This window comes from Engystomops pustulosus, chromosome 5 (assembly GCF_040894005.1).
Source record: "Engystomops pustulosus chromosome 5, aEngPut4.maternal, whole genome shotgun sequence".
NCBI classification, from domain to species: Eukaryota; Metazoa; Chordata; class Amphibia; order Anura; family Leptodactylidae; genus Engystomops; species Engystomops pustulosus.
The window spans coordinates 139,628,430-139,654,117 of record NC_092415.1 but is presented as its reverse complement, the minus strand read 5'-3'; the positions used below and the strand labels follow the sequence as shown (position 1 = coordinate 139,654,117).

General features: G+C 40.1%; 1 protein-coding gene across 2 annotated transcripts in view; it reads right to left on the bottom strand.

Moving 5' to 3' along the window:
* Nucleotides 1–25,688, bottom strand: part of TRANK1 (tetratricopeptide repeat and ankyrin repeat containing 1) — an 84,257-nt gene that overhangs the window by 6,116 nt on the left and 52,453 nt on the right. For both annotated transcript variants that reach the window (XM_072153220.1, XM_072153219.1), the window contains exons 13-21: nt 21,496–24,273; nt 20,937–21,136; nt 9,299–9,436; nt 9,037–9,180; nt 6,148–6,304; nt 5,732–5,820; nt 3,515–3,618; nt 1,683–1,815; nt 64–209 (exon numbers count right to left, since the gene is read on the bottom strand). In XM_072153220.1, the coding sequence (XP_072009321.1) occupies nt 64–209; nt 1,683–1,815; nt 3,515–3,618; nt 5,732–5,820; nt 6,148–6,304; nt 9,037–9,180; nt 9,299–9,436; nt 20,937–21,136; nt 21,496–24,273 (3,889 nt within the window). The remainder of the gene's footprint in view (nt 1–63; nt 210–1,682; nt 1,816–3,514; nt 3,619–5,731; nt 5,821–6,147; nt 6,305–9,036; nt 9,181–9,298; nt 9,437–20,936; nt 21,137–21,495; nt 24,274–25,688) is intronic.

The following is a 25,688-nucleotide window of genomic DNA, read 5'->3' as shown; positions in this document are numbered from 1 at the left end:
CAAAAGTATCTATACTAATGAATACAGATTTACAAGGCAACAGAAATAAAATTATCTTGGTACCTCTGAATAGCATCAGCAGCTTCTTCATACTTCTTGTCACGATAATACAAGTTCAGTGCTGCATCAAATTCTCCAACTTGTTCATATAGTTGAGCAGCAGCCATATTGTTCTGCGCTTTTTTGTAGAAGAATGCTGCATCCTTAGTCTATAAAATTAAGAAAGTCATTTGCCGCTGCAGGATCAGTCCCTATTCCATAACTAATGACAAGACCTTTTTGAAAATGCAGGATTGCAAGTATTCATAATATAAATTTAAAATATGTTTTTGGATGGCAGTTTACTTTAATTTCATGAAAGATCTCAGGTGGGGGGAAGCTTCAGCACCTAGTGATGACCATTGAGCTGCGAGTAGTATGCTGCACGGTCACTTCCTGCTTTTTGAACATTGAGGCCACACTTAGCGTATGTATTGCATTTACAAATGTAATCCTAATGCCAGGGATCGCATATGCATTTCCATGGAAACGCACAATATCGATAATCAGCACTGGTGTCTTGCATTTAAAAATACAAATGCTACATGTTGCTGCACTCTCATTGCTGTTTATGAAATAACCAGGAAACCAAGGTGGGTAATTAATCATAGAAGTAAAGAAGTACTGGGCAGGGTGCGAGTACTGTTTTCAGTACAGAACCTGGTTCTGATGCTATATTTCTGTACAAAGCCTGCAATATTTTTGTACAGATCCTGGACTTATATTTCTGTTTTCCCATTTCTGATTTGTGTGTGCAGATTACACACATATCACACTGAAACCTCTCCAAAACCCATCCATTAATAAAACCATATTTCCTATTATACCATCCGATTCATGGACAACCCATGTAATGCTGTAATCGGTGTGTTGTCACAATTGGCTTTTTACATTGAGTTTTGAAATGGAATTGAACATCTCCAGAGAGGAGATTTGCCTAAATCCAATGCGCTAACATCGGGGCAGATTTATCAAGATTTATCACAGCTCAGCTTTCAATTTACCAGTGCTCATAAATATTTAAAGGGGAGCTGTAATTGTATTCTGACTTACAGACAGATTGATAAATCTGCCCCATTGTGTTTACACAAATGCAGTGTTAGGCTAAGTTCACACTACTGTAAGGATTTCACTTTATTTACCTCTGTTACAAAAAGATAACATAGTAAATAAACAGTAATACAACTGAACATAATGGATAACAGTGCCCGTTAACAGTACAAACACTTTACTGTCACTACAAGACATCTGTATATTTATCCATCCCACAAATCTATTTATCCCTCAAATCTGTCTGTCTAACCCTCATAGAGGTCAACTATACATCTCATTTCTAACTACCTACCTACAGACCTCACCTTCTATATATCTACCTATCTATCCATCGTTCTCTCTATACCTGACATTTATCTATAATCTATCCAACTATTTTTCTATTAACTATTTAAGTCTATCGATATCTGTCTATTTCTTCATTTTAAAAAACTGTAAAAATTGGTCCAGCGTTCCGAGGCTACAGCGCTGCCGTGTCTGTGACAGGTCCTCTTTAAATTATGTTTCAAAAAGCAATTTAAACACCACGTATGACTGCCCCCTAAGAGGTAAAGCTATAACATTGACCAACAACTGGAAAACTGTATTACCTTTTTCAGCTGCTCGCACAGTTCTGCACAAAGGTTGAATTCTTTGGCCTTTACTAGGCATTTGAGTGCCAGTTTTGGTTCCCTACATTCTAGATAAATCTTAGATAGCTCCAAGTATTCCAATGGCTTTACTCTGTGGTTAAAAAAATAAAACATATCACAATATCATGCTAAGCCTTAAAGCAACAGCCTTTTTTTTTTAGGACTTGTTTTTGGGATTTCCAATATTTTGTAGTGGAAAAAAAATCCAAAATGGGTTATGTGATGAAGAAAAAAAGTGAAAAAATAGCATATAGTGTTTGGAAAGACCATTGACACCTGGTCTGGTCTTTCCAAACTTTAAAGAACATATAGACACCTTTTCCCCTCACCAAGCACTCCTTCACAAGGGCAATGGAAACAAAGAACTGTTCAATATCCCCCTTCATTAATACTCTGTCTCATCATGATGGATGCTTTCGCTTTATTAATTAGGTTCAGAAACCAGTACCAAATAGAAGAGGGCAATGTTCACACATTGGGGGCAGTTTAGTTGAACATGACCATATTTTTCCTTCCTCCAAGGAAACAGAATATTATTCTTTGTAAGTTTCTGTTATTTTCTCCCTTTTGTTTTTTAACTGTTTGATGTGTTGTATGTAATTTTTTTTCATCTTTTTATAATTGTTGCAAGTACTAAGCCCATCTGTAAAAAACCTTTACTTTAATGTTGGTCCGTCTATGTTCCATGAATCCTTAGTCACGCAAAGTGTTGTTATCCCTGTGCTAGTGAGCACATGTCAAGGGGGCAATTGGCCCCTGGAATTCAAAAGGTGGTGGCAGTGTGGACCACAGAGGACAGCCTGGGGTGAAATTTATGCTCAGTTTGCGTGAAAAGAGAGTGCAAGATTTAGTGAGCTAAATAAATTAATCCCTTCCGATGATGGGACTGCGGCTACATGACATGGTGTAATTGACACAAAATCACAGTTGTGCCACTTTCTAACCGGTTTTAATATTGCAGCTTTCACTCTGTGAATGTTACTTCTTTCTTTATATTATGATATGATACCTTAAAGGAAACCTACCATTACCGGTCTACCCAATAAGGTAGATTTGGTGGCAGGTTCATCATATTGCAGCTCTAGCCCTTTTTCAGTTAATAATTTATAATATGCAAATTTTCTTGCTCTGCAGAGGAGTGCGTGAAGACAGGAGGGTAGGAGGGATGCAAAGAGGCTACCAGGGCGCGGAGAAGTCCACACCCCATTAGCCTCTTTTAAAATATTTTTGATCTCATCAATATGCAAAATTTCTTATGTTCTGATGCACTAAATTATTAGCTGAAAAAGGGCTAGGGCTGCAATATGTTAGAGTATGTTCCGAGTACAGATCTGTATAGGAAGTTCCTTTTTGTAGGACCAGCTGTAATTTAATTGATACCATAAAGGGAAATGTAAGATCTTTTGATCACCTTGTATTCAATTTAACTATTTTTTTATGTTACACCTTTACTACTTCATGGTATAAAAATGAATAGGCATTTTAATTACTGAGAAATTTGAGCAATTCTGTTGCATAACAAAGTTTTATAATAGTCCATCTACAGTAGCTAGCAAGACAGGCACCAGCGTTTTTTGTTCATTTTTCACTCCCCTCTCAACAAAGATGGTGGCTCTGCTGGTCGTGATCAAGGGGATAATACTCGCAATCGGTGCTAGCACCAATTGCTGGTATTAGCGGTGGCTGTGTGCTGCAATATGAACATGAAGAGGTTAAATTGTTGCTTGAAATAATTGGTAAACTACATATTAAAGATAAGGATCCATACAGTACATGAAATTTGTGCTTACTTTGTATTGGACTTCCTTGACTGCAGATTTAAAACTTCATCATTAGCAAATGCAAGTTTTTCTTTTTCAACTGCACCTCCTTTTTGATAACACTTTGCAGCAACCTGAAAGTCAATATATCAAAATAAAATAACTTGTTTCTTCCTGAACTAGCTTAACCTTCTAGCATTTTCAGGACCCAGTGCACTGGGGAAGGGGGTGATATCTTAGGAAATCCACCCATCCTTTTTATTCTTCAAGTCAAAACGATCACATATACAAAGTATATTTAGTTTTAATATGTCTTGATATACGCAGAAGATACTTCAGTGTGCAGGGTTATGTAAGGCGTCTTTTTTAAGGTGTTCAACATATGGAATAGCAAACATGACCGTTGTATAGTTTGGATCATTTTGCACATGGCAATATGATGCAACAAACTTAAAGGGGTATTTTCATCTAGGCATTCACATTTAATTTAATTCATCTACCATTTACATACATTTCTTCAATTTAATTTCCAATAAATGTAGTCATATGGTCCCTTAGAAACAGAGAACATCTGTGCTTGGATACAACCATCAATGCTGGAATGAATGTGCAAAAAGAATCAAATCATTTTTGTGTATGAAATATCTGGGAGTTGCTGCAAGTCCCACAAACGTGTTGCAACGACCTTCCAAGGACCATCATCTCGTATCTCAGGGACTACATTTAGCAACATTTGTGGGAAATTATCTTCACACAAGTACATTTCTTTAATACTATGGAATTGAAGAAATGTAAATATATGGCAGATGAATTAAATGTAAATGCCCAGGTGAGAAAACCCCTTTAAGTGTGATGGCTGTTTGGCCCCAGGTGCTGCTGCATAAATCCTGAAAGAGCTTAACCAACTTCTATCTAATGGGAATGGCGAAATATAGGGGATTACCTACAGAGACTATAATGGATACATCTGGCAAATTCATTTACAATTGTTTTGTAGAGTCACATCATAGGTCAGCTTTCAGCAATTAAAGGAATCTACTATGCCATTTATTTTTAGATGAGGATCTGCTGTTTCCAGCAACAAAATCCTAGAGTGATAAAAGTACTTGTAACTAATTGCTCTGCCAAAACTCAGCTACTTGGATTAGTACAGTTGTGTTCCACGATTGTCCTGAAATCTCCTGCCAATTAAAGGGAATGATAGGAAAAATACAATCTCTACTGTAAACATGCACAAATAGCTAAACTTTAATGCATTTTTAAACACTGTGTAGGGAATGTGATTAAAAGGCAGTCCCCAACTTACATCATTCCGACTTAAGAACAACCCATAGTTATGAATGGGGATTTCACTAGCACAGAAAGTCTGCAGTAGTCTTGTGCAAGTGCGATCCCCTTTTTTGCAGCTTGACTCTCATCCAGCGCATTCTCCAACCCGCTGCAAGTGGCTGCCGGGAGAGATTGCAGGTATCCAAGTACGTCCATGGTTACCTGCAATCTTTATAGCTTTTCTTTCTTGTAGTGCAGGCAGCAGCTTCAGCTCTGTATCCTCCATCAAGCCGCTGCCATATGATATCATAGGTATCCAAGGACGCTTGTGTCTTTGGTTACCCACAATCTGTATAGCTTTTCTTTCTTGTAGCACAGGCAATGGAGCTACAATAGCCTGCCTTTTGATATCTTGTCCCTGCTGCCCATAACCAACAACTGTTCTCTTTGCTCAGCTTGTACACATTGGGGCACATTTACTTACCCGTCCCGTTGCGATTCCCGCTGTGCGGGAATCCTCGTGTCCAACGAGGATTCAAGTCTGCCGCGATTCACTAAGATCGTACGTCCAATTTCCTGCATCTGTCGCTTCCCCCACTGAGTTCCGCCGGAGTTCACCTTCTTCTTCCTGGTGCATGTGAGTGCTGATCTTGTGACACAATTTGCTTTTTAAATTCCACGGTTTGTCCGAATCAGTCGGGTTGTCCAACGGCCACGGCCCTCGATTTGTGTCACATGAAAGCTGGTGCCGATGCACCAAAATCCGATCATGTGTGTCAAAAATCCAGGGCAATTCAGGGCAAGATGATGAAAATACGGCGTAAATGTGCCCCATTGAGTACGGCTGTTCCATATTAATGGCTCAATATATTTTTTAGAATATATACGAATATTACACTATATTAAAGCGCACTTTTAATTACCGACATTAGTTCCAGCCGAACAATTACTACAAGACTGCTTCTTTACAATAAATACCTTCCAACACTGGTTGCGTGAATAATAATCTCCTTGAGAGATCCATTCCTCTTTTGTTGATGTTTTCACAAACATGTTATCATCAAGAACTGAATGGAAAAAAAAGGTTAAAAAATTTATGTCATGGTTACCTAATGACCAAAATGTGCTACTCTCCTCCCCATTAAGAAAACTAAGAAAATGTATTTTTTAATTTCTATATATTAAATATTTTATATATTTTTTTCAAAATAACTTACATGCAATTCATTATGTTAATCTTATATTAGTTGCACGAATCCACATTTTGTTATTAGCAGATGTTATCTATAAAATGGCAAAATTTATCGCTATACAAAGGACATGAAGACTAACAGTAATTAGAAAACAATGTAAAATGTAGTAAAAACGTATGAAAAGAACATCTGTGCTTGTACCTTTGTCTTTCTCTGTCCGAACCACCTGAACTAATTTTCTTTTTACAAAGTAGTCAAATGCAGGTGCACGCTTCTCATCATTTTCATCAAATATCCACAGGTTTACTCTGGCTCTTGTTATGGCTGTATATAGTTGTTTAAGTTCCCCATTTAACATCTGGAATAACACAAGGCAATGTTAGATATGTTAGCTCAGAATATTTCAGACTGCAATAGCAATGGCAGTGAAACTGTACAAATTACACAAAAAAGGGGAGGGGTTTTCTGCAATCTGTACAAAGGGAACCTCACCGCTTATGAGAACAGTCATGTCTGAAAGGAGAAACTGCAGCACTTACAGAGCTATCTTTGTTACTGCTTAGTAACATTCTGTATAATAGTACAGCACTGTGTCATAAGGGGGAAGGTGCTGTCACTTTATCTACATAGAAGCAGTATTAAATGGCACTCAGAGATCAGTCCACAAGATGGCTCAGACAACATTGAGTTTATGCAAGGAATAAAATGTCACAGAGAAACTTTGCAGGATGATGCAGAGGAAATCTCTGGTGAAACAGCATCCTTTGGGAAAGCCAGTCTGGCCAAAGAGAAAGAGCCCAAGGAACCACGCTGAAATCTCCTACTCTGGGTCAGTGCGGAAGAAAGTGATGCAGTGTAGAACGGCAGGGCTGATTGAGGAACTATAACAGGAGGTATGCCCCAGGGACACCGAGTGTGAGGAGATATAGACTACACTGTCTCCTCTCCTCACAGTAACACCCCACACTTATTCAGAATGTCTTTCTGATAATTACAGCGTCTGGAACAAGCTACAAGGTGGCAGGGAGGGTGCAGTGCAGAGTACAGGACATATTACTTTAGTGTCGAAAAGCTTAAATTACTGGTATTGAACTGTCTGGTGGGGGAAAGGCAACACTATTCTGCACTGGCTAAAAGTAAAGAAAAGTAAACAACAGGACAAACAATTGAATAAAATAAAAGCCCTGAATAGAGTTCATATCCGCTTCCTACAGACGCTAGGGAAAAAGTGAACCAAATGGGGCAGATTTATAAAAGTGTCTAAGGTTAGACAGCGCAGAGTTGGACTAGACAGTCTTATTCTGCAGCAGATTTATACAAGTATCTAAAGCTGGATTATAAATCTGTTCTAGTAGAAGACTGTCTGGTTGTATTCTTCACATCCTATTAGTTGACTTACTTTATGACAGAAAATTAGGACACAATTCTGTTGGGCCTGGAGTATTTCTGGCGCACAGAACTTTTTGGTGCAAGGCCACACACTCTTTTCATGGACCACGCACCTTTTGTCGATGTAGTCGTACTAGAGCCAGAAAACTGTCTAAAACCCTTTATAAATGTGGTGCAGACAGTTATTTTAGTGCAAACTACGACAGAATTCTGTAGTGGACAGATTAATAAATCTTCCCCAGTGTCTGTGGGAGGATATTAGCCCATTGAGGAAGAGCTAACACTTTTTTCTAGCTTGTGCCAGCCTCCTAGGCCTTTACTCATGGTCGAGTTTCTCCCATGGATGTTGAAACGGGAAAATTAAAAAATGGAAAAGGCTGTTGGTGAATTGGCAGAAAAACAGGTGACATGAGTTTCCCGTCGCTAATTTATTATGTGGGCCCAACCAATTAGTTATTAACATTAATAGTTATATTATAGGAAGATGTGCTGTTCAGTAGATTCTTTCTATGCTTGTGATGATTACAGGCCTTCAAGTGAACCAATCGCATATTATATGCTGGTTTTAAAATTAAATTTGTCAGCATTCGGAATCATTTCAGTAGTTTATAAAAGTTGAATTCATCTGGCTCCCAGCCAACAGGATGTGATGGGACTTTGGGTGGAGGGGGGCAGATGCAGCAGCCTATGCCAGTCTCTTCCCCTCAACCCTCCCCTCTTCCCGTCGTGCACTGAGCAGGCAGGGGAGGGAGGGGGAACGCATGAGAAGACACAGGCTGCAGCTGCCGCGCAGGACCACACACTGCTAGAGGGAGCCAACTAATGTAAATCAACCTATTATAAACTACTGAAATGATTCAGAATAATAACAAAGACATTTTTAAAATCAGCACGGCATAGGATATTGGAACCTATCATCAGCGAATAATCACATTCCCGATGATGGATTCGCTGCGACCTCTGGCCTAAACCACAGCGGTTTATTATTAGCAGCAAAGTGGATTGGATTTATACAACTTCCCATCTACATTCTGGGTAAAAAACCTGAAGCATAAACAGAGTTCCACTGCAAGTTTATAATCTGCAGCTTGTTCATTATTGCTCAGTGATTCCAACCCATTTGTCCCTGACCTTAGGCTCGATGCCGAAATCAAGTCAATGGTGAATGCCGATCTGTACCAGCCTGGCATCTGTTTATCAGAGATCCTCATGAATTATAATCTGTGTGATTAGTGAAACATGGATCAGACTAGGACATGCTCTACTATTTTACAGAATAGATACATAGTCCTTCAAAATAATGGCCATTAGCGCTGATCCAAATTTTTGCATTTAATTCAGTCATGAGTCAAGGTGTAAAAAATAATTTAAAAAAAAAGGGATGGAACCTGCGGTAATACACTGCCTAAATCAGTCATATATGTACTCTTCCAGTGTGTGCACTGCTGGTGAGTTATGTTCAGTGAAGGACAATGACCAGGCCGCAATAACCAGCTCCAAAGCTCACCATAGCAGCTCTTTGGAAGCCAGGCAGGGGAGTTGTGAAAGACATACAGAAGCATTAGTAGCACATTTATTTTAAGTAGAATAATTAATCACACTTACTTCAGCACAGAAATTATTTACCACAAGTATTGCTATTTCATCAGCTATAATCACTAGTAATGGTTGCAATCACAAGATAGTTTTAATATAGAATACCTTATGCATTTCTGGATCCAGAACAAATGGTCTATGAGCAGAACTACAAGCACCTTCAAAAGGAACTTCTACAAGGGGGCGATTTTCCAGAGTTCCTACTGATGTTGGATTGAAAGAGGAAATTACTCTCCACTCCTTAGAAGCCTGTTAAACCACAAACAAAAAATGCAAGTTCAGCCCACTTCAGAGAGTGTTAAGTGAATAAATTATCTGCGACTTAATAATGTGCAAAATGTAGTGTCCTGAATAAGAGCATGAATACCTCTGAGTCTGTGAAAAAATTGTATAAAAGTACATCATCAAACTCCAAGCCTTTAGCCTCATAAATTGTCAGAACCAGGGCTAGACACAATTCCTCTGGGATATTTTCCTTGGCGTTTTCATTTACAACCAAAATCACCTAAAAAAGAATTATAAAAAATATATATATATTTAATACGGGAGATGAAATGTGTTATCATGCGCAATCTTATTCAAAGCGGAGAATTTTGAATGCATAAATGTATGTTGTAATAATAAAATAGTAAAATACATGTCACAATATAGTATCATAAAATATAATTATAGCATGTAATAATGTAGATTATTGGCAAATATTATATTTTGGATCTAAACAGGCTTGTCAATATAACTTATTCTGTAACCACATTCTGTAAATCAGTTGTGGATTTTTTGGGGTCTCAAAGATATTGACATAGATTGAAATGGGTTTTCCTGTGAAAACTGCTTATTCTCTACTGTATCACATACGATGTAGATTTAAATATGTACATTATTGGGCATAACCTGCAAACAAACTTACCTACCAGATTAGTGAGGTTATCTCTAGTTGTGCAATACCCAGCACACTAAAGATCTATTGCAGTATAACAGCCTATATGGCTTAATGCAGGTACAGCTCCCATATCTTTCACGGATGGCGTTGGTATTTACGTCTATGTTTATAGCCCATCAATTTTATTAATACAAAAGAAAACATAATCAGCAAGTGCTGGAAAAAGGTTCACTATTCCTTTCTTTTTAATGTTTATTGTTTGATACCGAAAATAGTAATCTGCAGACGGGGTATATCTCTATGTTACAAACCAACTGCTTTCTGTACCTTCCCTGCCCCCTACTTTCTAATGTAGGGATGCACAATGCATCCAAACTCTGGAGTAGGATGGCATCTCAAAATAATCAAACTGTACTATATCTGGAATTGAAACATTTCAATAACAAGAAAATTGAACTTTTAAATAAATGCTTAAAAGAACCAAGCGCAGAGGACACGTGCGGAAACGTATCGCTCCGTACCTGGGAAAAACATAGGATATGTCCTATCTTTCTACGTAGTACAGTGCCGTGCGCCATATGTTCCTATGGAGAGGGGCGGGGGTGATCTGCGCTCACCTTCTCCTCCGCTCCCCGCACGCCGCCTATGCTACGGCGGGCAATGGCAGTCTGAATGTAGCCTTAGTGTTATACCATCCAGAATTATCCCATTCCCCATTAACCCATGCCATTTTTAGTTTGCCATTTTTCCTCCTATTTTTTACATTATTTTTTTGCGTAACAAAGTGTACATCATAGCGGAACCACTTAACCCTTTCAGGACCTTGCCCTTTTTGTTTTTTCATTTTTTACTCCCCATGATCAAAAATCCATAACTTTTTTATTTTTCCATGTACAGCGCTGTGTGACAACTTGTTTTCTGCGTAACAAATTACACTTCATAGAGATGGTATTTATTATTCCATGCTGTGTACTGGGAATCGGGAAAAAAATTCCAAATGCAGTGAAATTGGTAAAAAACCGCATTTGTGCCGTTTTCTTGTGGGCTTGGATCTTATGGATTTCACTGTGCGCCCCAAATGACATGTCTACTTTATTCTTTGGGTCGGTGCGATTACGGGGATACCAAATTTATATATGTTTTATAATGTTTTCATGCATTTAAAAAAATTAAAACCTCCTGTACAAAATTGTTTTGGGGGATTTTGCCATCTTCTGGCGCTAATAAATTTTTTATACTTTGGTGTACAGAGCTGTGGGTGGGAGCTGTGCGAATTTTGATGACGTTTACAATGTTATTAATTTTAGGACTGTTCGACCTTGTGATCACTTTTTACAGAATTTTTATTATTTTTTTTAAATGACAAAAAAGTGCCATTTTCGACTTTGGGCGCAATTTTCCTTTACGGGATTAAACGCAGTGAAAAGGGAAGTTCTAGGGAAAGGGGGGTGATTTGAGTTTTTAGGGTTTTTTATTATATATTTTTTTTTTTTAACTTTTTTTTATTTTTATTTTTACTATTTTTCAGACTCCCTAGGGTACTTTAACCCTAGGTTGTCTGTACGATCCTATCATATACTGCCATACTACAGTATGGCAGTATATGTGTATTTTACTACTCATACATTACAATATGCTGATAGCACATTGTAATGCATGGGTTAACCTGAAGTAGCCTCGGGTCTTTGTGAGACCCGAGGCTACCATGGCGACGGATCGCCGCTCCCCGATGATGTCACTGGGAGCGGCGATCCTCGAAAAGATGGCGGCGCCCATGCACCGCCATCCTTTTGAAGCCGCCGGCAGCAAATACTTACCGGCTATGGAGAGGGCTCAGCGCGTGATTTAAGGCTCTATATAAAGTTTCATTTTTACAAGATGAGCTGCCTTTTTGTGTTGCAATGTATTGAGAACTGTGATACTAAATTAAATATAGATACTGATTTAAAATAGTGGTATTGAAAGACATCTATGCTAATGTATTAAATTATGCTTGCTTAAAGGAAACCTACCATCAGAAATCTACCTATTAAGGTAAAGTCCAGAGCAGCACTACTAATACTTCACATATGGGTGCAACAGAGTCCTGGTAAATAAACTCCATGTAGTACATCCAAAAAAAAAAAAAAAAAGCAAAAAAATGGATTTATTCATACCACGACGCAACGTTTCAGCCTCTATCGAAGCCTTTGTTAAGCAATATTAAAGTGTTACATCAGAGTATATAAAGGAAGTGACCTCAGTAAGGCCAATTACACAGCTATACATCAAAATTTAATATAGTACAGTAAGTGAAAGTATCAATATTTCCATAATTCATAGGAGGAGGAGCCGACATGTTTCTGGCCGCCCCCGCCCCCGGAGCTCCGTCCCCATGGGAAGCGCAACCCTGCTTACTTTACCCTATATTGATGTACGGGCCGGGGGATGCAGCCAAGTGTGTTGAAACCCACTGTGGGAGATCGCACCCCTGGAGAGAAGGTGAAACGCTGAGCTGACTCTGGATTTTCGGTTCTTACTTGTTGATGAGGATTTGTCTGCGACCGTTTGGAGGAGGCGTGTTCGTCCTAGGCTCTGGCGTGGTGCTTGGGAGTCCGTGCTTCCGTGAGGATGGTGTGGAAACCGGAGTAGGATCACTTTAAGGGAACGGACGGCGCGCCGCTTTTTCTCTGGAGGCCAGGCGACGACTTCCCCAGAAGGTCGTATTCGTCCTGGATTCAGTTAAAGGGAACCTACCACCATGATTCTACCTATAAAGGTAGATCGGGTGGTAGGTGGATGTAAGGGACGTGAGGATAGCTCTTTTTTAGAGCTAATCCTCACGTCCCCGCTAACTTTTGGTACACTTTATGGAACTAATATGTAAATTTCGTTATGCGGCTATTGGGGCGTGGAGTAGCCGAGCACGAGGCTAGACAGCATGGCTACTCCACGCCCCAGTAGCCACATTACTCCTCCTACCCTGTTGCGTGCGGCACGCAGCTTCTCGTAGCTGTGCGCCCTCGTCCGACAAGCCGGCTACTGCGCATGCGCAGTAGCTCCGGCCTCGGAGCTGGGGCTGCTCAGCCGCCGGCCTGCGTTCTGCGCCATCATGACGGAATAGGGCGCGCAGCTACGAGGAGCTGCGCGCCGCACGCAACAGGGTAGGAGGAGTAATGTGGCTACTGGGGCATGGAGTAGCCGTGCTGTGTAGCCTCGTGCTCGGCTACTCCACGCCCCAGTAGCCGCATAACTAAATTTACATATAAGTTCCATAAAGTGTACCAAAAGTTAGTGGGGACGTGAGGATTAGCTCTAAAAAGAGCTATCCTCACGTCCCTTACATCCACCTACTACCCGATCCACCTTTATAGGTAGAATCGTGGTGGTAGGTGCCCTTTAAGGTGACTCTTCTTGACTTGTGCTCCAATGTTTAAAAGTCCCTAGAACTCTTAAAGATTACAGCAACGTGTGGTTTTTGTCTACGCTCCCCCTTCTAACAACAAGCCATCAGCATCTGTGGATGTTTGTCTGATTTTTTTACTAACCTATTATTGATCACGTTTTTTTGACAAATTACGGTCTATTTCTGCAGCTTTTTTGCTTGCTCAAAGCTCTCAAAGCAGTTCTTTTCTAACACAGTTCTACCAATAACGAACTAACTTCGTATTAACAGCGGACATTGTCAAAGCCCTCACTAACCATTTAATGGTCTATGACTAATGACAAACCAAAGATAATTTCTCTGTTATATTAACCCCATAGCGCAATAAGACGTACCCTTACGTCTTACTGCGCATGGGGGAGTATGAAGAGGGCTCACGGGCTGAGCCCTCTTCATACTCAACGGGCATTTGATTCATAATGAAGCAAACGCCTGTCGCTAACACCCGCGATCGCGGGTGTTAACCCTTTGATTGCCGCCGGCAAAGCTGCCGGTGGCATTAAAGAGCCGGCGGCGCGTGAGTGCCGCCATCTTGGCACCGATCGTCACTCCATGTGACGTCACCGGGGAGCGTCGATCCGTTGCCATGACAGCCTGGGATCACACAAAGATCCGAGGCTGTCATGATCGAGGCTATCTATATGCACATTGTAATAGATGGAATGCAAAATCCCCATATACTGCCATACTGTAGTATTTTTCGTCCAGCCCATCGAGTCCCCAGTCGTGCCTCGGTCCCAGGTGGATTATCTCGAACCATTTTGATTAAATTATTCTCATCTAGAGACAGAGATTTAACCATGAAGAGAGCAAGGGAAAAGGGCAATATTGAATTTAATGGTCAAACGATAAAATTTTTTCCTGATTTTGCAATTGAAACTAGAAAAAAGCGTAAAGGTTTTTACGAGGTTAAGCAAAAACTGCGCCAAGCCGGAATTCAATACTCAATGTTGTTCCCGGCTAAATTGCAAGTTATTTGGCAGGAAAAAAACTCTCTTTTTTGAGAACCCCGAGGACGCTTTAGAATGGTTTAGAAGCAAGTAGAATTGGGAACAGGTATAGGGGTCATGAATGTGAAAACAATCTGAAAGAACAAATAAAGAATTTTCAAAGAAAAAGTTAAAAACTAATATATGTAGGTAGCCTTTCCGTGGGTGCGGGGAATGGAGGGTGGGGGGGTGATGCAGGGTTTAGAGGTTAGAGGTAGTCACCGACCCCCTAGGTTGGTTGTTCTTCTCTCTACCGGCAGGCTACTAGGGTAGCAGGGTATGGGGAGGGGGTTCTGGGTTGTTCCTTTTTTTTTTTTCTCTCCCTCTCTCTCTCCTCCCCTGTCCCCCTTCTTCTCCTTTCATGGCCTGGGGACTTAAGGCTCCTTTATGAGGGTACTGTCCTGGAACGTTAGGGGTTTAGGCACCCCAAATAAGAGGGTCGCTGTATTTTCAATATTCGAATATTCGCGTGGGGTATTCCTCATGGTGAATAGAAATTTGGAGTACCAAGAAAACCTGGTGAAAGTAGACTCGGAGGGGAGATATGTTTTTGTGCACTGTGTCATAGAGGGGAAAGCCTGGGTTTTAGGCAATATTTATATTCCTCCACCATTTCACGGGCGTATTTTGATAGAATTTTTCACCTTTTTCACTAAAGTAGGAGGTGTTCACATGTTTAAAAACATTAAAGAGCTGGAAAATAAGATCCAGTCACTGGAAGAAAAGTACATGGAAGATCCTTCGGATCATAATAGGGCTAGATGGGAAGAAGTTCAAGCTCTACATTCTGATTTAATCTATATACAAGCAAATAGAAAAATAAGTGCCCAAGCAAGACGAGGTTATCTTGAATCCAACTTGCCAGGGAAAATGTTATCGAATCTAATTAAAGAAGGAAAAAAACGTACCATAATCAGAACCATAGAGGTGTCCGGGAGGGGTACTTTACATCATAAAGAGGAAATACAGGAAGCCTTTGTCCAATATTACGAAGATTTATTCAATTCCCAACAAGTACTCCCCTTGAAAGAGATTGCATCATATATCCTTGAATCTCAACTCCCCGTTTGCCAGAGCAGGAGAGAATACTTCTAGATTCCCCGATTAGTCTGGAGGAAATTAATAAGACTCTGTCTCACACAGCTAGGGGACGCTCCCCGGGGTTGGACGGGATCCCATTTGAACTGTATGTGCTATATAAAGAAGAATTAACAGGGTATCTTTTGGAGGTCTGGAATTACTCTTTGGAGAAAGGGAAACTCCCCCCATCTATGAGCGAGGCCCTTATAACTTTGATTTTAAAAAACGGGAAGGATAGTCGGAAAATGGATTCATTCCGACCCATTTCATTGATCAACTCCGATAATAAGCTCTTGGCCAAACTTTTAGCGGACCGCCTTAAAAAATGTATCAGGAGTATTGTACACAGGGACCAGTGCAGCTTTATGCCCGGATGCTCCATGATGGATAACCTCAGGAGACTATTTCTCAACTTACAGCTCGTGTCCGATAACCCGGGGGAACGTACTATTATGATGCTAGATGCATCTAAAGCATTGGACACAATTGAGTGGGATTTCTTGTGGCCCACCTTGGAGACCATGGGATTTGGTAATAGATTCATATCTTGGATCAAATTATTATATACTTCCCCCTCAGCCAGACTTTTAATCAATGGCAAAATTTCCCGGGCCTTCACACTGAGTAGAGGAACAAAAGGGTGTCCACTTTCCCCCTTACTTTTTGCTTTAGCATTGGAACCCCTGGCATGTAGGATTCACCAGTCGTCTGATATAGTGGGGTTTAAACAGGGAGAGGCACTCGAAAAGATCCCGTTATATGCCGACGACATCCTTCTGTTTTTGGGCTCCCATGAATCGATATCGAAGGTATTCTCAATTTTTAGTGAGTACGGGAACAGGTCTGGGTTAAGGATAAACTGGCAAAAGTCGGCCTGCCTTCCAGTTGATCCACTAAAATCCTTCGTCCCAATGGACATTAAAATTATTGAACCAGACAGCTATGTAGAATACCTGGGGAAGGGTATCGGTGGATATCCTGGGTTACATTGAGAACAATATTACCCCTGTGTTAGGGTACATCAGAACTAAAATAAAAACTTGGAAAAAACTACCCCTCACCACGATAGGTAGGATTGCATTGATTAAAATACAGTTACTCCCTAAGGTACTGTATGTCTTGTCTGCCTCCCCGACCTGGATACCGGGGAAGATTTTTAAGATCCTTGAGTCCCTTTTCCGTGACCTGGTCTGGAGGAGAAGACAGCCCCGTATGAAGTTGGAGGTGTTGAGGCTTCCACTTGACAAGGGGGGTCTTGACCTTCCAGACATGCAGCCCTATTTTCTTACTGAGCAGATAAAGCATATATTGACATGGGATTGCTCTCTCTTGGCAGATCTCCCTATAAGGACACTGGGATCTGGGGGGGATAAAGTGAAACTTAATATCTTGGAAGTTTTAGAAACTGGCCTTTGAAGTGGGTAAACACATAAGAAACAGTACCCTACTCTCTCGCTGATGTATCAAGTATGGAAGGAGATTAAGAACCTATGGCATCTTACTGATATACTCCCATTTACTCCATTATGGAGGAATCAGATTTTAGTAACCCCTAAAATAAATATGGAGCCATGGATTAGGAAAGGGGTAATCTATGTACACCAGTTGATTGAGAATGGCAGTACGAAGTCCTTCCCAGATCTACAGGAGGAATTTAAGATCCAACAATCTTGTTTTTTCTACAACTTGCCCATTGGTGGAGTTCACTCAATAAAGATATAATGGGATGGGAAAAAACTCCCCCGATTCTAAAGACTATATGGGCTTTAATTAAAAAAAAAAAGTTAAAAGTAAGATATTTTATTCCTTATTGATAACTCAAAGACACGATAGCTACTTAAACAGAGTGACTGAGAAGTGGGTTAAGGACGTGGGAGTACTTGAGGAACAAGGGTGGATATCCACATGTAAAGACATCCGTAAGACATCCGTAAGATGCTCAACGCTGGGCACAAGTCTCCATATTACATAGAATATATTATACACCCAAGAGGATAATGAAATTCTCAAGGGAAGTGGTTAGCTGTAAAAAAGAGAAAGAGAGAAAGCCGACGACATGCACCTCCTCTGGTTTTGTCCAGAGATAACAAAATACTGGGCAGAAATTATTAAGGAACTTACGAAGTGTTATGATATGCAGATACCGGTGAATTTCGTGACCTGTGTCTTGGGGGATGAGGGTAGAGATAAGGAGAAATATGTGGTCAGGAAATTATTATTTCTGGCAAGATTTTGCATTATAAAAAAATTTACCTCTCCAGACCCTCCCTCAGTGTTGCTCTGGAAACGTATTGCCAACAAAACAATTTTGTCTGAAGGATTCGCGTAAAAGAGTCACAATTTAGAGGGGAAACAGAAATATAAAGATTTATGGTTCAGGTGGATAGAGCTGTACTTTTCCCCAGAGGAGAAAAAGATCCTGGGTTAGATAGGTGCCGGTAAACTACACTCACCGGCCACTTTATTAGGTACACCTGTCCAACTGCTCATTAACACTTAATTTCTAATCAGCCAATCACATGGCGGCAACTCAGTGCATTTAGGCATGTAGACATGGTCAAGACAATCTCCTGCAGTTCAAACCGAGCATCAGTATGGGGAAGAAAGGTGATTTGAGTGCCTTTGAACGTGGCATGGTTGTTGGTGCCAGAAGGGCTGATCTGAGTATTTCAGAAACTGCTGATTTACTGGGATTTTCACGCACAACCATCTCTAGGGTTTACAGAGAATGGTCCGAAAAAGAAAAAACATCCAATGAGCGGCAGTTCTGTGGGCGGAAATGCCTTGTTGATGCCAGAGGTCAGAGGAGAATGGGCAGACTGGTTCGAGCTGATAGAAAGGCAACAGTGACTCAAATCGCCACCCGTTACAACCAAGGTAGGCAGAAGAGCATCTCTGAACGCACAGTACGTCGAACTTTGAGGCAGATGGGCTACAGCAGCAGAATACCACACCGGGTGCCACTCCTTTCTGCTAAGAACAGGAAACTGAGGCTACAATTTGCACAAGCTCATCGAAATTGGACAGTAGAAGATTGGAAAAACGTTGCCTGGTCTGATGAGTCTCGATTTCTGCTGCGACATTCGGATGGTAGAGTCAGAATTTGGCGTCAACAACATGAAAGAATGGATCCATCCTGCCTTGTATCAACGGTTCAGGCTGGTGGTGGTGGTGTCATGGTGTGGGGAATATTTTCTTGGCACTCTTTGGGCCCCTTGGTACCAATTGAGCATTGTTGCAACGCCACAGCCTACCTGAGTATTGTTGCTGACCATGTCCATCCCTTTATGACCACAATGTACCCAACTTCTGATGGCTACTTTCAGCAGGATAATGCGCCATGTCATAAAGCTGGAATCATCTCAGACTGGTTTCTTGAACATGACAATGAGTTCACTGTACTCAAATGGCCTCCACAGTCACCAGATCTCAATCCAATAGAGCATCTTTGGGATGTGGTGGAACGGGAGATTCGCATCATGGATGTGCAGTCGACAAATCTGCGGCAACTGTGTGATGCCATCATGTCAATATGGACCAAAATCTCTGAGGAATGCTTCCAGCACCTTGTTGAATCTATGCCACGAAGAATTGAGGCAGTTCTGAAGGCAAAAGGGGGTCCAACCCGTTACTAGCATGGTGTACCTAATAAACTGACCGGTGAGTGTATACAGTTTAGGAAAATCAGATAAATAAAGCTTGGCAGATACCACCCACTATGATTAAGACGGGCGGTCACGAGTGGGGTGGGAAGCAGTGGGGTGGGAAGCGATGGGGTGGGGGGGGGGGGGGGGAGAGAGAGAATCCCTTTTTTTTCTTTTCTTTTCAGGGTGGTTTTCAAGAGGACTATTGTTAATGTACGTTGGGAACAAGAACGCAACCAATTGGGGGGTTGGGGAGGGTTTTTCTTAGAGGGGAAGAAAAAAATGTACTAGATTTAAGATGGACACCAAACAGTGTTTCTTCTTCTTTTCTTTTTTATGTAATATATTAATATTTTTAAACACTGTATTTATTGTATTATATGTATTTGTAAAATAGTTTTTCTAGTTCAATAAAGAAAAAAATAATTATAAAAAAAAAAAAAAAATTTCCATAATTCATCTGGCTTTATACATATAACAAAGTGATAATAATACACTATCCAAATGCATTAATACATTGTAAAGTGAACATATGCAGCAATTAAATAGTTAAACATACCACAGTTGTATAAATTCATTATGTTTATATCCTCCCACGTTTACCCTGCGAGATCCTATGCACCACGCCACATTTGGCGTCCCCCTTGTAGCTACTTTGCATGTCCATAAAGACCGTGTCCATAGCAACTATTGATCACTTCAATACCAGCGCATGCATATATCTCCCAAACCTGTCACTCGGCCATAAAAACTAAACAGCGCTACGCTCATACGTGCATGTGTTCTCAGCCTTTCAGTCCCCTCGAGTGGCCATGGCAACTAAACAGGACCGTGGAGATTTATCTGTGGTCCCCTTGAAGTATAGATGTACTTCTGCCTGGTAGACCTCACTGACCCATAACTTACAGAGGAAAATACTTATGAGAGGCACATTGTAGGCTACTATATTGCCCACTTATACTTCTTCTGAAGTTTGATACCTAGATAATGTAAAACTGGATGCGTTATAGGTGCATTATACAGTTTAGTTGCCGTTAAGGTAGATCTGATGTTAGGTTCCTATTAAGCTACTAAACCCTAATCTGTCTTTACCTAATCCTATAATGCCATCTACATTAAAGGGGTATTCTCGTCTGGGCATTCACATTCAGTTTCATTAATCTGCCATATGTAAAAATTTCTTCAATTACATGTTATTAAAAAAAATGTTCCTGTGTGAAGATAATTTCTCATAAATGTTGTCATGGTGTCCCTTAGAAACGAGATAGCTTCTTCGGATACGGCCACCTCTGATGAATTGAGTGCACAAAGAAAAAAAAGGTTGTTGTATATGAAATGTCCGGGAGTTACTACATGTAGCACAGCCACCCTGTGGTAATGATTGCTGAATCCTGGTGGTCCGACAGGACTCTATAGCGCAAGTCTGGCCACCGCTGCCTGAGTGTGACGTGGTCGTATCCGGGGAAGCTATCTGGTTTCTAAGGGACAGAATGATTACATTTATGAGAAATTATCTTCACATGGAACATTTTTTTTAATTAACATCCAATTGAAGAAATGTTTACATAAGGCAAATGAATTTAATTAAATGCAAATGCCCAGATGGGAATACCCCTTTAAGCTAAACTTTACCTACCTTATATGTACATTTTCCAGAGAGGCTACTGGGTCATGGAGAGGCCTCTCCGGGCAGTGGGAGCAGTGGTTACTCCATGCCCCAGTAGCCTCCATGGCAAATTTACATACTTGGCTAAATTGGGAAAGAATTGTAGGATTGTGTAAAGAGATTAGATAGAGTTTAGTAGGTTAATAGGAACATACCATCAGATCTACCTTACCAGGCAGATTTCTGAAGGTAGGTTTCCTATGGTTGGGAACCAATGTACAACATAACTACACATGGTTTGTTTCTACCATTTACTAAAAGTTGCATATATTTGCAAAGTATTATTTTGTGAATAGAAGATATATAAATATTTATTGATAACCTGGTGTGCTCCAAATTCAATTGGCTGTGTCTTCCTTTTATTGCCACGTAATAACATTGCCAGATCACTAACACAACACGATTCAAGAACTGTTGGCTTTGGACCATCAAACAAACCACAGTCACGAGGCAAACGATCAAAAGACTCTGGAAAAAAGTACTGCAGCAGGTCTACAACTCCAGATGCCAAATGGAGAATTCCTATTACAAAACAAAAAAAGCAGATTTAAAATTTATGTAAAATAAGTAGCTAAAAATAGGGACAGAAATTAGTTATGTTCCCAGGTAGTTAAAAAAGTAAAATAAATTAGGGCAGACTATTGGTAAAGGGCTGAGCTAAAAGCAGTACATTACAGTAAAATACATAGAAAAATTAAATTTCCAGGTATTTTTCATTGTACTCTAAATGCTGTATGTGGGCAGCTTTATATTATAGTATATGCAGTTGACCTACAGGTGAAAATTGCTAAACCACAACAATTTTCCCAAGAACCATGAACACTTTTTGCTGTATGGCTTTGCTGTACATGTACCCAACGAAAGGTTTAAGATTAACTCACCTGAATGAGATCTGTAGTTTTGAACGAGTTGGTACACTTGTTTTGGTCTACGGACAATGCAATTCTTTGTGCTTCCAACGCAGCTCTTGTTTGCATAGTAGAATAAAGACCTCAAGTCACTGAAACGAAATGAAACCCCTTTCATGATGCTTTGCGCTGTGTCTCCAGTAAGAAACATGGAATTGGGATCATTGATGCAACGCATAAGCAAAAACAGCTCTGCCTGGGTGAAATCTTGAATCTCATCCCCATAAAGTTCATGAATAGACCATGGTAACTCTTCAAGCCTTGATAGTCTGGAAGATAAATTAAATAAGACATCCTCTTCATCAAAGTAGCCAAGATGAGATCTAATTCGTTCATATAAGCAAAAAAGGCGATAGATTTCCTTGCGATCCCCTTGGAAGTTGGGTGCCCTTTTCTTTCCAAGCTTAATGTACTCCTGTTCAGATAGTTTACCATCTTGGCAGCTTAATGCTTCAAATGATCCTTTCAGAAATGACTTGATCTCCTTCCAGACAAGAGCAGCATTGTACAGTGACTTTCCTTTGATCATCTTAGGCCACAGAACCGTGGCAAACACCTCAAAGGTCACAAAAATTCGAGGATCTGATTCTTTTTGTTCACATTCATTTTCTTCTGCCTCATTTTCATGATCTGACTCAACTTCATAATCCTCATTCAACAAGTCTAGCACATCCACATTGTCCAATCCAGACCATCCAGCAATATTCATTTGAAGACTTCCATCTTCATTTCTAGGAAAAAATGGCTCAGGCATGGATGCATCCAGAAGGAGGAGTAGCTGCTGGGATGTTATGAACAAAGGGTAGTTCTCATCCTGGATATCTTGCAACCTATACACATTAGGCTCAATTGGCTTATAATGGCTTGTTGCCTTAGCAGATTTGCTTAACTCAAGAAAGTTTCTCTCTACCTCTTGACAAAGTACTTGGTTTTTGGTAATAAACATTGGATGATAATGTTCCAGTTCAATGGGATTTTCCATTTCATCACCTGATGATTTTATTTCTGCATCCATGTTCTCTGGTTCTGGCAATGTCGGCTCTTCATCTGTACTATAAGACAATTCTGTTTCAGAAATCTCATCATCAGAATCACCAATGTCGACATTTTCAAGATATTGTCTCCTTTGCCAGGTCTGTTTCACTAGCCATGGGCCAATTGACACAGCTTCATCCCAGTAAGAGTGAAACTTTTTCCATAGTCGATACAAACAACAAGTTGTTTTTCCTGTTCCACTTCTACCAATTAATATAATGGTTTCCAATGGTTTGGGATTGAGATCAATCACTGCATACTCCAACTCTCCGACTCTGAAGGGATACTCCACTCTGGAGTTCATATTACTCAATAGATTGAGGGCCATGTCTGTGCTGAAGCTGTGGAACTTCATTATATTGTACTCCGTTTCTGCTGCACTGGCAGGGGGGAAGTAATCTGGTACAACATCTTCCAGGCTGCATTCAAAATCTGTATCCTCCATAAAATATTTTGGAATACGCTTTTGTGCATTGGAGGCAACACTAACCTTAGTTATGCTCTTTAATCTTTTTCGGAGTATACAGGATAGACCTCTATTGTAAGCACTACATATGCTTTCAATAGCATGATTGAGCTTGCAATGGTCAAGGACAATGTCCCAAATCCGTATAATTTCTGTGTAAATCCTGCCAGTTTTCAATGATGATGATTCACCAGAGAGAATTTTTTCTGGATCCTCACTACATCGGGGTGAAAAATCAATGGCCAGTTCCCAGAGCATTCTGGCCCCTTTATCCAACTTAACTTCATAAAGCTTCATATTACTCTGCAATTTGAGCTGCTTTTGAAGACTACGTGTCCATTCCCCATTTCCAAGTTTCTGAATGGAGACAATTATTTTTCTTTTCATGTATTGTGCCACAGATTTGCATTCCAATTTCTTCAGGGCTTCAGGTGAACACTCCACTTCCCAGGTCATGTTATTGAAATCTATGCTTGAAAGTTCAATGTCCTCTTGCATGGTCTCAATATCATCTTCAATCATGTCAGGCACCTTTGAATTACTTACAGCAGATTCATCATTCTCCATGCCAGGGTCATTATAAAGACTATCTGGATTGACTTTAGCCCCATTTCCAGGGGGCAGAGAGGTCACACCAACTCCAGCGTCTTTAGTTTGTACAGTGGATGAAGCCCTCACACTGTCACAGACCAGCTGTGCTTTGCTCAGTTCCGCACATTTTATCATTTCTCTTATGACTTGCAAAAGACTTTCTTTTGGAGTCATCACTTTCTTTGCGATAACCACAGCTTGATCTGGATTTTTGGGGGCTCGGTGTTCACATAATTCAAGTTGACCATTTTGGTCATTTACCACAGATTTAGGCTGTGAAGGAGCAGGTGTTCTCACATTGGTTTTCCGCTGTGTAACATTTCCATTTATTATTTTCTTACGTGACTTGGCAACAGATGTTGATCGACTTGACTTGTAATTTTTTTTTATTTCATTCCAAGCAATTAAATGCTGATCTGTGTTTTTTACTTTATATAGTACATTTCTGCCTTGTTGATTTTTGATTGTTAACTTCATGTTAAATTTGGCAACCAAGTCCATTATTTTACGATACTGTCTGGCATTATTGCTCTGAAAAACCAAATGCAGGACTGTGTTTCCATTTTGGTCTTGGCTGTTGGGTTCCAGATAAGAATACTTCTGAGGGTCAGAAGAATACAAGTCCAATAGGTACTTTGTCATCAGAACACCATGTTCATCTGGAGAAAGAAAAGAGCACATTAGAAAACAGAATGAAACTATTTATTTGATTAAACAGTTTCTCAAAAGAAGAAAAGGGTAAGCAATGTAATTATCTGTAAAATTACTTATGTGAAACGGACAAAGAAGAATGTGTGAGTGAGAGTCAAAGAGAGAATGGTGTGATTTGGAAAGTGGCAACCTTTAAAAATGGATTTCCTTATACATGGACTAATATACAAGGATAATGATCGCCTCCTTACTTCTAAAATCAATATTAAACATTATGCTAATGAGTCTGAATGGCTACTGGGCTTGTTCCAAAAGCCCCTCCGTGCTGCTGATTCACAGGGTGTTACCGTATGAAAGGAGCACTTCCCCCTCCTACTGTGTGTTGAAACTTCCTGTGCTTCAGTGAGATTACAGGCAGAGGGAGGGGGGAGTGTCAAGCAGGAGCACAGGGGGAGGCAGTGTAACAGCCTGTGAATTTGCAGCATTGAGGGGCTCTTTTTTATTGTGTACAGAGCTGTGTGAGGGCTTATTTTCTGCATAACAAATTTTACTTCTTAGTGACATTATTTATTATTCCATGTCGTGTACTGTGGTGAAATGTGAAATTGGTAAAAAAAAAAGAATTTGGGTCACTTTTTTGTGGCCTCAGTTTTAATACTTTCACTCTGTGCTCCAAAGAATTTGTATACTTTGTATTCTTTGGTTCGGTACAATCACGCCGATACCAAATTTATATAGGTTTTATTGCGTTTTAATACATTTTCACAATTTAAAACAATGTGTACAAAAAAAAAATAGTTTCAACATCTTCTGACCCTAATAACTTTTTCATACTTAGGTGTACAAAGACAGGGATTTAAACTCACAACCTGTACTCTCTACCATGCCGTTAGATACAGGAAATGCTCTAAATGCACAGGGCAAACAATTAGAGCTCAGCTTCCATTTTTCCACAGTTGTTTATAAAATGAACACAGGGCTTTGATTGGTTGCCACAAGCAACAAGAAAAATTCTGCTCACTCACACTTCTGATAAATCTCCCCCACAATGCCTTTATCTATTAGACTATGGGCTTACTGTTTGTCAATGGGAGGATTTTATCTAAAAGCTTAATTAGAGCTTCCATAGAGTTTCACAGGCTTACACACTGGTTTATAGAGATGAATATATCTATATATCACTACATTATCCTTTTATATGCACCTAATTAACAGTTTCATACTATACACTTTACTGCCCTCCAAACTAGCTGTCTTTACGAGAACATTTATCCTTGATTTATGCTACCGTTTAACCCCTTCATGACTGAGGGTCATTGGTGCCTTAATGTCCAGGTCAATTTTTGACAGTATTTTGACAGCGTTTCTTTAAATGACAATACCTTTAGAAAAGCTTTACATATCGTAACAATTTTTACTTAGG